General features: G+C 38.7%; 1 protein-coding gene and 1 long non-coding RNA gene across 3 annotated transcripts in view; both read left to right on the forward strand.

The window, feature by feature from the left end:
• LOC137245423 (tetraspanin-6-like) overlaps positions 1–13,302 on the forward strand; it is a 38,576-nt gene that overhangs the window by 19,290 nt on the left and 5,984 nt on the right. The window contains exons 2-5 of one of the 2 annotated variants that reach the window (XM_067776071.1): positions 6,998–7,165; positions 8,995–9,150; positions 11,451–11,642; positions 11,714–11,985. In XM_067776071.1, the coding sequence (XP_067632172.1) occupies positions 6,998–7,165; positions 8,995–9,150; positions 11,451–11,642; positions 11,714–11,764 (567 nt within the window). In that variant the 3' untranslated portion in view covers positions 11,765–11,985. Of the gene's footprint in view, positions 1–6,997; positions 7,166–8,994; positions 9,151–11,450; positions 11,643–11,713; positions 11,986–13,302 lie in introns of those variants that run through there. The other variant, XM_067776069.1, reaches the window with a different exon arrangement.
• LOC137245424 (uncharacterized) lies at positions 12,031–13,016 on the forward strand. Its single transcript, XR_010951323.1, has 2 exons — positions 12,031–12,541; positions 12,593–13,016. It is a non-coding gene; the product is annotated as an uncharacterized lncRNA (long non-coding RNA).

The raw sequence follows: 13,302 nt of genomic DNA on the forward strand, positions 1-13,302 counted from the left end.
GCAAATAAGAGGATTTGCAAGCAAATTCGTTACAATTGGTGTCAGAAGAGGAATTGTTGAATAAATTCCAGAGGACAACAAGGACATGGCAAAGTTCAGTGAATTGAAGATCCAGCAACTAAAGAAGGAGTTGGAGAGCCGTGGATTGAATACAAGCGGCGTTAAACTTGAACTTCAGGCACGGCTACGAGAGGCAATGGAAGGGGAAGGAATTGATGTGGAAAAGTATGACTTTCATCTTGATGGCGAGGAAGTAACAAAAGTTGAAGAGAAAAACGAAACATCGCAGACAGTTACGAGCACAGACTTGAACATGATTTTGGCTGCAATATCTGCTCAAACATCGACAATGTCATCACAGATGGAATCCCAAGAGACACGAATAACATCGAAAATTGAAGCATAAGAAACGCGTATGGCAGAAATGTCGACACAGATTACATCAAAGATGGAGACACAATTGGAAGAACAGAAGACATATTTGGCATCTCAACTGGAAGCGCAAGAGGCACGTATATCTGAAATGTCGGCACAAATTTCGGAACAGGTATCAGCGCAGCTCTTTGTGAAACTGGAAGAGCAGGATGCAAAAATTTTACAACTCGAGGACAAAATTGATGCCGAAATAGAAGCGTTAAAAGGTCGTATGGAGCAGTTACAACTAAACCGCCCAGCTGTTTCAGCGAGTAATCCAAAGGTAAAGACACCATCCTTTGACGGTTCTGTTCCTTTTCAGGTCTTTAAGCTACAGTTTGAGAAGGCCGCAGCAGTGAGCCAATGGAATGCTGAAGATAAAGTTGCAGCTCTGTTCGTGGCACTGAAAGGGCCTGCCGCGGAAATCTTACAGACCATCCCAGAGTACGGGCGGAACCACTACGAAACATTGATGAGCGCTTTAGAGAGACGTTACGGAAGCGAGCATAGGAAACAGATATTCCAAATTGAGTTGCAAAACCGCTACCAAAAAGCAAATGAGACATTACAGGAGTTTGCTTCAGATATTGAAAGATTGGCTCATCTTGCAAATGCGGATGCACCCGTGGAATACACAGAAAGAGTGAAGATTCAGAGCTTTATAAATGGCATAAGGGACGTCGAAACGAAGCGAGCCACATACGCGAACCCAAAGCTAACATTCGCAGAAACGGTGTCACAAGCTCTGATTCAGGAAACGGCGTCTCTTCTGTGTAGGCCAGTTTTCAAAGCACGCCGTGTGGAAGTAGAAAGGCCAGAGTGGGTAGACGCAATATTGGAGGCACTGAAAGGATCGCAAAAGCGAAGTGAAAAAGTTATCAAATGCTTCAAATGCGGGAAGTCCGGTCACATAGCACGTCATTGCGATCTTGGTCTTAATAGTTCCAACAATGTGGGTGGCCGTAAACGCAAAGCTGGAGGAGATGAGCAAGAGCGAGTAAGAGGTAGAGAGCTAGATCCAGCTATTGAATGCCCTGTGATATCTGTGTCGCAAATTGGAAGGAAATCAAGCAGTCTTACCGTCAGAGGGAATGTGGATGGCAAAGAACGAGTACTGACTGTAGATACGGGCGCATCTCATTCCTTGATCCGATCTGACTTGGTCAACAGGAGAGTAAAACCGTTACCTGGAGCAAGGTTGCGTACGGTCACTGGCGAGTATAATCAAGTCCAGGGAGAAGTAATATGTGAAGTCTTAATTGGGAAGGTCATGGTTTTACACAAATTCGTTGTGGCGGAGATTGTCGATGAAGTTATATTGGGAGTGGATTTCTTGGTTGACCATGACATCAAGATCGATATGCGGAGAAGGGCGATGCATTATAAGAACCAGGATGTGCCAATTAACTTCAGTTTGGAAAAAGGTTTCAGCAGTAATAGAGTACTGGTGGAGAAAAGTCGACAAAGGCCACGAAAGTCAAAGGTAAAGGTTGATGAAACGAATGGGCCAAATAAATCAAAATCAAAAGTACCTGCGAGAGAAACACTGGCATTGACAAAACCTAAAAGACGCAGGAAAACGAAGCAACGAATTTCCGAGAAAGAATGCGAGGGCAGTTTCAAGCCGGAGCGCACTACTGTTGTAAAATGTGGGAACGATACCGATTATGCAAAGAAAATTCGTACAGCGCAAGCTCTACGAAGTGGTTCATTGGCCAAACAACAGAGTGTGAAGGAACGAACCAGGGTATTGAGTGGTACGATGAAACACAGGTACCATGAGAACAATAATTCGAAAGGTTTCTTGGCGGGAGATTTGGTACTGTTATACAAACCTCACCGGCGGAAAGGTGTTCCATCCAAATTTCGGTGCAGTTGGGAAGGCCCGTACAAGGTTGTGAAGAAGATCAGTGATACCATCTACCGCATACAAAGCATTGAGAAACCACGGAGTAGAAGAGTGGTGCATTTGGAGATGCTAGCGGCGTTTAGATTGGGAGATTTGTCTGATCGGGACGATCAGACTTAGGTGGAGGGCAGTGTTACGATTATTAGCAAAACTGAGGAGTGCTGCCATCTCCAGGCCGATGCTAAGCAGTGACGTGAATTCACATCAATAATTCAATCATTATGTATCTACATAAACGAATCAATACTTGCGTCTACACATATGTACACATTCCGACGAGCAACATTTACATACAAGGCAGCGAGAGATGAGATGTCACACACCAATGAATTTACTTATACGCTTATGTGTGTGCGGGAGACTGTAAACTACAAACACATGCATATATCTTATTTGAGTTGTCACAAGAGAGAGCAATAATTTGTGCACGTAGTTGTGGCTGGCAATTTTGTAGCCGAACTAACTAGTAACTTCTGGAAATCGAAGAGCCTAGAAGTATGCAGCGTAAACTATAAAAGCGGTGCAGGCGAGTAAGAAGAATTCAGTTTGATTTGAGTTGTCAAGCAGTTGCGATTAAGACGATATCTAGCGAGCAATAGCAGTATTATTTTGAATAGTAGAGTTTCATTGAGCTATCAATCAGTGTGGTTATTAAGCAAGCTATTCGTTGCACAGTTGAGTGTATTGTGAAGTACTTTAATAAAGGCCATTTTGCATTATTACAAATTGGAGTTATTTATTCAACAGTTTAGTGATTCGAACTTAGCAGAGGATTGCAAATAAGAGGATTTGCAAGCAAATTCGTTACAATATGTATGCCAAAATAGAAACAGTACGTCTTAATTTTATTCGTTTAAACCAAGCAAAATAAAGATCTGAACAATATATTCATTTGCGAGATGCGATAGCGAGTGATGCTAATATTAATGATATCGGACGTTTAACTATACTGCCATCTTCGTATATTGGCAGCCCACGGAATATGAACGACCGGATCTGTTCATTATATTTACATGTAATCCGCAGTGGGATGACATCAAAAACAATTTATTTGCAAGACAGTCGACAACCGATCGTCATGACATTACTGCGCGTGTTTGCGCGTGTTTTTCGGCAAAAATGTAAAGCACTTATGGATTTAATTGTGAAATTATATGTATTTGGGGAGGTGCGTTGCCATATGTACTCCATCGAATGGCAGAAAAGGGGATTGCTGCACGCACATATACTAATTTGGCTGGTACATCGATAACCTTAACCGGATAACCGGATCAAATCGATAACCTTATATCAGCTGAAATTCCTAATCACACTGCTGATCCTGAGTTATTTCAAGTTGTCGTTAAAAACATGATACATGGACCGTGTGGTGAACTAAATGTGAATTCACTATGTATGATTGATGAAAAGTGTTCGAAACGATACCCAAGGCAATTTACTTCAGACACAATAACGGGTAATGACGGAAATCCGTTGTATCGACGTAGATCACCTAATGATAATGGCAAAACGGCAACCATTAGAATGCATAACCAGGAAGTTGAAGTTGATAATCGTTGGGTGGTTCCGTATTGTCCATTATTATCGAAAATATTCAATGCTCATATAAATGTGGAATATTGTAATTCTGTCAAATCCATCAAATATGTTTGCAAGTATGTAAATAAAGGGAGCGATATGGCAATGTTCCGTGTTGCTGGTGATAATACAAATGATGAAATTACTCAGTATCAAATGGGGCGCTATATTAGTAGCAATGAAGCTGTCTGGAGGATTATGTCGTTTCCAATGCACGAAAGACATCATGCGGTTGTTCACTTGTCTGTACATCTTGAGAATGGCCAACGTGTTTATTTTAATGTAGCAAATGTATTGGAAAGAGCAGCACAACCACCAGCAACTACGTTAACAGATTTTTTGAAATTATGCGAAACTGATACATTGCCTGATATATTCTGAAGTGCCTCAGTATTACACATGGAATGTGTCTTCGAAAAAATTTAACAGCAGTTCATGGTCATCCTGGCATTTTCCAAACAGATGCAATTGGGAGAATATATACAGTACATCCAAACAATGTTGAGTGTTTTTATTTGAGATTGTTATTACTTAACGCGAATGGCCCAAAATCATTTCAAGAATTGAGAACAGTCAACGGTCATTTGTGTCAAACATATCGTTAAGCATGCAAACTTTTGCATTTGTTAGAGGATGATGCACATTGGGATTCAACACTTCATGATGCATCTATTTCGGCTCATCCTCAACAAATAAGAATGCTATTTGCCATTATATTATCCACATGTATGCTATCAAATCCACTTGAATTATGGAAAACATATAAACATTATATTGCAGAAGATATTTTAATTCGTATGCGTCATCATGCAAGAAATCCTGATTTGTTGATAACTTTGGAAATATAAAACGAAGCTTTGATAATAATTGAAGATATGTGTCTAACGATTGCAAATAAAATATTAGTACAATTGGGTATGATCGCACCAAATCGTGAGATGTATGATCTGTTTGATCGTGAATTGCAACGTGAGCAGGAATTCAATTCTAATGATTTTCGTTTATTTGTACAATCGAATATAACCAAAATGAATATTCAGCAAAAACATGTATATGACAAAATCATGCAAGCCATTTCCCATAATGCAGGCGGATTATATTTCTTGGATGCGCCTGGTGGTACAGGCAAAATGTTCATTATATCACTGATTTTAGCGACTATTCGATCGGAACAGAAAATTGCATTGGCACTTGCATCTTCGGGAATTGCTGCTACATTATTAGAAGGTGGTCGGACAGCACACTCTGCGTTAAAATTGCCATTGAATGTACAGGTGATTGAAACTCCAACTTGCAACATTTCGAGAAATTCTGCTTGGCAAAAGTTCTGCGATTAACGTCACTTATTTTATGGGATGAGTGTACAATGGCAAATGAAAAATTACTAGAAGCATTTAATCGAACAATGCAAGATTTACGTGGTAATCAACAGCTTTTTGGTGGTGCTTTGATATTACTGTCAGGGGATTTTCGACAAACATTGCCTGTCATTCCTCGATCAACTCCTGCTGATGAAATAAATGCCTGTTTGAAGTCATCAGTTCTTTGGAGATATGTACAAAAATTTACACTGAACATTAATATGCGTATTCACCTACAAAATGATCCAGCTGCCCATGAGTTTTCAAAACAATTGTTAGAAATTGGTGATGGCGAAATAAAAATCGACAGAAACAACTGATTGATCACTGTACCGAACAATTTTTGTAAAATTACGAAATCGATATATGAATTGATTGAATGTGTTTTTCCAAATATTCTTCAGAATTACAGAAATCATGATTGGTTGAGAGAACGCGCCATTTTAGCGCCGAAGAACATTCATATCAATGCCATTAATTTTCAAATTCAAGCAAAACTCCCAGGTGTAGTCACGACATAAAAATCAATTGACAGTGCTATGAATCAAGATGAGGCAATGAATTATCCAATTGAATTTTTAAATTCATTAGAACCGGCTGGTATGCCACCGCATTGTTTGAATCTGAAAGTGGGTTCTTTGATTATATTATTGCGAAATATTAATCCACCAAAACTGTGCAGTGGCACCAGATCGGCAGTGAACAATTTATTGCCAAATTTGATTGAAGCTACGATCTTAACTGGTAAATCAAAAGGAGAAGTTTGTTTAATACCGCGTATCCCTATGATTTCAACTGATATGCCACTTGAATTCAAACGATTAAAATATCCTGTGCGTTTATCATTTGCGATGTCCATCAACAAAGCCTAAGGGAAAACACTTAACGTTTGTGGTGTGAATTTGGAGGAATCATGTTTTTCACATGGCAACTTTATGTTGCCTGTTCCAGAGTCGGCACCCCCAGCCGTTTGTTTATTCATGTTCAAAATGGAAAGACAAAAAATATTGTTTATCCAAATGTTTTGGATTAAGTTTTAAAATAGCTAGCAAATAATAAAATATCTTTTTTTTTTTGTAATAAATGAGTTTGATTTAATATTTCACTTTATACGTAGAGAAGCACGTACCGGGCCGCTAGTAAAATATAATAATTTATTAACAATAAATACACTGTACAACATCATGTTTACAACAGAGTAACCAAAAATAAAAAAGCTTTTTCCAAAAAACCCTAAACCATTGGACTCTTACAATTTCTTTTAAATTTGCATTTCAAGGCTTATATGGTCACAAAATGTTTTTGAGCTATATGTGTAGAGTTCTGAATAGCTTCAACTTTGGTGAGCCAGGCTATAATAATTCTTATAAAATTTAAAACATCTCACACTAGCACTTTGAATCGCCCCTTTTCTGTAACCGCCATTTTTTACAGTTCTTTCCTAAGACATCATAAAATTGCTATTCTTTAGCGCAACTTTTTGCTAAAGATTTCCTTTAAAATTATTAACTTGGAAAAAAACCGGAGGACTAATGAGGGAGAAATGAAGTGTGTATGAAATGTTAAACATTTTCCATTTTATTCAACTTCACCAAAGACCCTTTGTGATTTATTTTAAGAACAAAGAACTCAGACGTGCTGGACCGTAACTATATTCTATACGATGTCGTGTTTCTGATTTCGTTGCACTGCGTTTTTAACCAACTCTAGCTCATTAAATCTTATTATTTTACAGATTGTTGGTCTTATAATGATATTACTTTGCATGATATTCATGAATTCCGTACTTGATTTCCACTTAGCTTACTGTTTATTTGGTTTAATAACCGGCTCACTAACAGTACTATCTGCTATAATTGGCTATGGAGTTATGAAGCAATCGGAGGCAATGATGCTGTGGTTGGTAAGAATTATATACAATAATTATATATAATAAGGTATAAAATATCATAATCCTAGAAAAAGATTTAATGATTTTTTGGTCAATAAGCCTGCGGGTTACGGGGGGCTTACAATATACCGGCGGTAAGGCAGAATGTCAAAACATTCGTACCCGCGACAATCGGGCTAGTATCTGAAAATGGTAGTAGCAGAACATATTGGATTTATATCCGAAAAAGGAATTTCTATATCCGTTTTGTTTTGGCGGTCAAAACAACAATTATGAAAATGGCAAATGAGGTACATACCTAGTTAGAAAAAAGAAACATGAAGCCGAAACGCATGAGTGCGAGGGACTTAAAATGCTGGCTCATTTGAATATATAACTGCCAAAAAGTTTCAATAGAGACTTGGGCGAATGACTAAATGTTTCAAGACCGTTTCGAGCAGATGAATTGATAACTGACGCTTAAAGTATACTCAAGCATATGGGGGGGGGGGGGGGGGGGGGGGGGGGAGCACTTATCATCATTGCTGAATAGCAAGGAAGATAATGAGCCGTAAACAGTCTGATTAATATTGACACTTATAAGTGATGCTTCATATTTGGTAGATTTATCAAAGATCAATCCTAAGATAAACGGCAAGCACTACTCCTTCGTGGTTTCTAAAACAAGCTTTTGACATTGCGAGCAGAAGCTGCCTGTCTGAATTTGAGTTGCGCATATGTATGTTATTTTTGTTGTACCAGTGCTTCGCCTCATCCAATAACAATAATATCTAACGGGATTCCGAGGAAACTTTGCAGTTTCAACAGGGCAGGACCAGAAGGAAAGGGGTGTTAAGAGGGTCGGTTCCACATTGCAATTGAAAAGATGGTTGGTGTCATGTGGAGACACGTTGTAAGCAGGACATTTATTACTTATGTCGGGGTTAATTCTGGATATGTAAGTGTTTAACCTATTACAGTTCCCAGAAAAAAATGAGCTACAGGAGTTTACTTTCCTGTACAGCGAGTGCAGGTTAGTTTACTTTGAGAACGAGGTTTGCCGAGCAATTCTGGCATAGAGGTCAAACGCCTTTTTGTGCATATAACTCACTTCTTTATGCTTTTATTCTACATATGGCTGAGCTCTCAAGTGGCGTATTTCCTCAAAATGCTTGCGGAGATGACTAATTAAGCCGCTGATAGGCTGGGCGTCTTTAATCAGATGTTTGTTGAGATCGCCAGGTTTCTGGATATTCAACAGAAACTGTTTGTTCAGCCTTTAATTTTTCTCCCATATGGCGAGTACTCTCGCCTCACTCTGTAGATGGCGTTCTGGGGACATACGAATACAACCCCCTCATCTGAGAGCCGTGTTTTCAAAGGCCTGTAGCTTCGTCCAGTGTGTATCACTTAGGATTGGCGACCATATTGGGGACGCGTAGTATGCAAACGGCCGGCTAATTGTTTTGTAAGTAGTAATGAGCGTTTCCTTTATCTTTACCCCAAGTGCTGCAGGCAAGATATTTGAGGATTTTGTTACGGCTCTGGATTTAAAGTACAATTGTGGATGCATGCTAGCCAAAATGTAGATCCTGATCGAACGTCACACCCAGTATTTTTGGAAGTAAGACAGTTGGTATCGTAATGCCATCGACGGATATGCCAATTGATGTTTTATAACACCAATCCAATAGCTCCGTGAGGAATACAAGCTTTACGCAGATGTGTAATGATTTGATATCTATAGGTACATACGTGTCGGGCAAAACCACATGGGCCGTTCAGCACATTTTTTTAAATATATCAAAATGTTAATTAAGTACCTCAAATATGTACTCATTGAATTATTTTCCTCTTTTCAGCATTGTGCTTTAGTTACAATTTTATTCCTCACTCAATTGTATATTGTAATACATTTTCAAGCCAGCAATGTAATTACGTCGACAGTGGAAAACTTACATTTGCTTTGGGAAAGAGAAATGAGAAGTGAAGGTTCAATGGCTAGCATTGAAAGCAGGGTAAGTAGTAGATAATACAATAAGAATGTGAACAATTAGGTAATAAAAACACTGTATGCCACTTAAATTGTATGGATCCTTAAGCTCGAAATACTGTACGATTACGGGAGGCCTGAAAACAACCACGACGGCTGCACTGTATGCTATTCCGCACATTCCACCTATTGACCTGGTGGCAAAGAACATAGCGTTAACAACTGCAACGAGGTTCAGTGCCTCGGGACAACCTAAGCGGAGACCATACGGCCATAGTAGTGAAGCGTCATCAAAAGTGCATTTAGAGCCATAATAGGGGTTGTCGTCAGAGTTGGGCAAAATTTATTCGAATATCATATAAAGTATAGTAAATTTTCATGTCGGTGCCCAAATGGCGGCCTAGGCGATATATGTGTACATTAGGCCGGGTCGATTTGTGGGGAGGCAAAAAATCGCCCATTGCTCTGTGAAAATCATATTCTAGGGATCAAAATAAGAAACTTTGCCGAAGGAACCATACCTCTAAAACGAATTCTGATGTCCCTCCCTTTGGGTCGTAGGGGCAAATTTTGAAAAATCCCACTTTGAAATGCCTATGTTTTTTCTTTTTGGAGTTTATTTTTCTCTTTAGAAATTTATTTAGTCAGAACATATGTAAACGAAAAATTGAATTTAACTTAGTAATAGAAAAGAAATTAAGAAAAAATTATTAGAAATTAGCGTTTTTACAACCCCCTTTTAAAACCAAGGCATCACTGTGATGCATTTGCATGTCGTAAACATAGTTGTGTGGGTTTTTTATTCAACCGTTTTAAAAAATGAAGGTATCACTGTGACACAATTGCAGATCGCCACCACAAGACACAGCAGGTAGAATTGAAATTGCCCCTACCCAAAAGTTCGACCCAAAGGGGGGGGGGGGGGGGGGGGGGGATCAGAATTCGTTTTAAAGGTATGGTTCCTTCGGTAAAGTTTCTTATTTTGATCCCTAGAATACGATTTTCACAGAGCAATAAGCGATTTTTAAATCGACCGGCCTAGTGTACATAGATGGCTCCAAAGTAGAGGTAGAAGTAGTGTGTGGGGTATACTATGCTGATCCCGAAACAAAACAGATCTTAAGAGTTGGCAGATCACTGTATCGTTTTTCACGCGCAAGTATTAGCCGTAACCAAGGCAGTAGAAACACCAGTAGGAAATAGCTTAAACTTAAAGTGTGTTAGAGTGCAAACAGTCCCTGCAAATAATCGGGATATAGAGAAGCATACATCTAAATTGCGTCCCAGGGCATATGGGAATAGATGGGAATGAAAAAGCGGATCAGAGTTGCACATGATGCGGGAAAGCCATATACCCAAGCGCGGAGCTGTGAAGTGTCAAAGATCATGTGTAGGTCTTACAACCTTAGACTCACAAAGGTACTTATCACTCATGACGAGTATTCTCACTGGATACTGCCTTCTGGTGTCATATGCCTTTAAATTAGTCTTGGTTAGTGAAAGCAGATTTAAAAAGTGCCGGTTGGAGGAGGAAAAGATGGAGCAGGTTTTGGACCAGAGCCCTGCGCTTGATACGACTCCAGCTATTAGCAGTGATACAGCTGTCAAATCTAGAAGCAGCAAGCGGCGTCGGTCTAGTATTTGCCAAGAGGACGGATTTATTTTAAAACATAGGTCCTGCTTTTTGATATAGTTTTTCAGTTTTGTTGTTAAACCAAAATCTGGTAGGTACCACTACGGACTCATTCAGTCTATGTGAGGTTCTTACATATAGACCAGTTCAGCCTAACCTTACATAAGCTCAAAATAGTAAAATTTTGCTGTGATATAAAGTGGTAAGCGATAAAAAGGGTAATAGAATTACAAAGTGAATGAAGTGTCGTAAGAGGCGTCTAAAATACCAAATTGATTCAAGGGGTTGTGTAGCGCAACCCTTTCAAGGGATTGTCAGCGCAATGTATAGATTCTCCAATCCAATTGTCAACCTTACCTATCCGTGGCGAATCCTTTTTTTAACAGCCGAGGCTCTGGCTACCCCAAGTTCGTTATGGATCTAGAGGGTGGGAGGGCATTATGGCCTAGAAGGTTTCACATGGTCATACCAAATCATTCCCAATTCGGCAAAGGACCTTCAACATCGATAACACTCCCCAGGGAAGTATTTCCTTTACTGCCAATGCTTTAAATGATGGTTACACTATTTCTATATTCAGGGACAGTTTAAGATTTATTTCTTATTGAAGTTTTTAATAAAGTTCAGTAAAACTTCAAATAACTAATTTTAATTACAACAATATTTGATTAAAATGTTTTCTAAAATTTCAGTTTCATTGTTGTGGTTTACATAATTACAGTGATTACACAATTGCCAATATGCCCTTGCCTGTGAGTTGCTTTTATGTAGAAAATGATGCCTGGGTACATTATAATAATGGCTGCTTGGAGAAGGTGACATTTGCTGCATGTCGCGCTAGCAAGGCATTGTCCGTCGCTGGGTTCACACTAAATGCCACGCAGGTGAGTATTGTGGATGAGTTTGTTTATCGTATAAAGTAAAAATATAATAGTCTGTTTGGACTGATTGTAAGACCGCTGCCATATTTGGAACTCGTTCGCACAAGACGAAAATTATGTGCTGATAAAATCATTAGGCGTGCCTCGTTCTCACTTACAACGAAATATATCATACGTGGGCGCCGATCCACATAGTGTCCATAGTGTTCTCTCAATGCCTGCCTTTGTTTGGAAATAGAAAAGATGAAGGGAACCAATTTACAGATCAGTTGAACAGGAAAGGTTTCAAAATGTTCAATTAGAACAACAAACTTTCTGTGGACGGGAATGAATGCGAAGTGTCAAGATCCTTATGGTCATGTTTGGAAGGGGGGAGGGGGGGGGGTGAGCTTATTTCTCAAACAAAAACCTGAAACGAGAGTACTTTAGTTCGTCTGAAGTTGAAGAAGGAAGAGAGATAGATTCATCACTTGCGCAGCCGACGCACTATGGAAAATAAAGGCCTGCTTCTGATTAAAAATCAAAAACTTTTTTTATTTCTGAATATTCACCCTTATCGCGAAGTTCACGCGGAAAAGTGTTCGCCTTCACTTCTTTTGTATGGGTGAACTTTTTCCGCCTATTGGCAATTTCGGGCGAACAAAAGTTCACTTCGAAACAGCTGATGCTCTATTGCGAATTGGCAGTGAACAAATAATTTACTTACAATTGTGTAAATTTTGTAACCAAGCATATATTTCCTTAAAATACAACAAAAATGGAAATAAAAAATGTATAAAATAATGTTTAGTATTGCACTTAGGTTGGTATTGATTGAGCGTGAGGAGAATATACATAAATGTGAAAGCGGTTCGGAGGCAATTAAGGGAAAGTTCTAACCCTTTGGAGCTAAATGATTCACTGTAAGCTAAAAATTGATATTTTTGAATAACAAGTTAATTTTTTTCAATTAGTTTTCGCCAATATTACAGGCTAAACAAGTCGGCATTCTAATATTTGCTAGTTATTCTTACCACTCCTTGCCACCATTGAAGCAAAAATTTGGAGTTCCACTAATTGTAAAATTGTGTACATGCCTTCGTTTTTTCGCATAGGGAAAAGGCGTCGGAAAGGACCATGAAGTGGGTCTTATCCAATCTTGTTTCAGTGAGGTGCTCAACATTTTGGAACCGTTGCTTTGTCCACAATGGATAACTTGGCCAACTGATACGTTGTCATAAAAAATAGAATTTACAGCAATACAGGAATTTCACTTCTTCCACTCAGCTTCCGATTGTGCATTATTTATTGATTTATTTCTAATAATAAAAGAACATATAATTATAAGAGTATCAAATTTCAAAACAAAAAATTACTTAAATTTTGTTTTCCTCTCGTTCGCCTGTAAAATATAAGTGAACAAATTTGGGTGTTCATTTCGCCCGAACAAAGAGTTGCCGATAAGGTGAAATCTTTTTCGAACACGAAATATTTTTTCGCCACCCTCTGCGATAGGGTGAACAAAAACTGTGAATATTTTCGGGTGAAAATAAAACTCGCGATAAGGGTGATTATGTTCTAAAATTTTGCACAGATATAGAATAGGGTTTATGGCTTAAAATGCAATATATTCTATTATGATTTAATTTAAAACCATACCTTAAAAAATAAAAGAAATTCAAAG

Source organism: Eurosta solidaginis, chromosome 3, assembly GCF_040869045.1.
Source record: "Eurosta solidaginis isolate ZX-2024a chromosome 3, ASM4086904v1, whole genome shotgun sequence".
Taxonomy (NCBI): domain Eukaryota; kingdom Metazoa; phylum Arthropoda; class Insecta; order Diptera; family Tephritidae; genus Eurosta; species Eurosta solidaginis.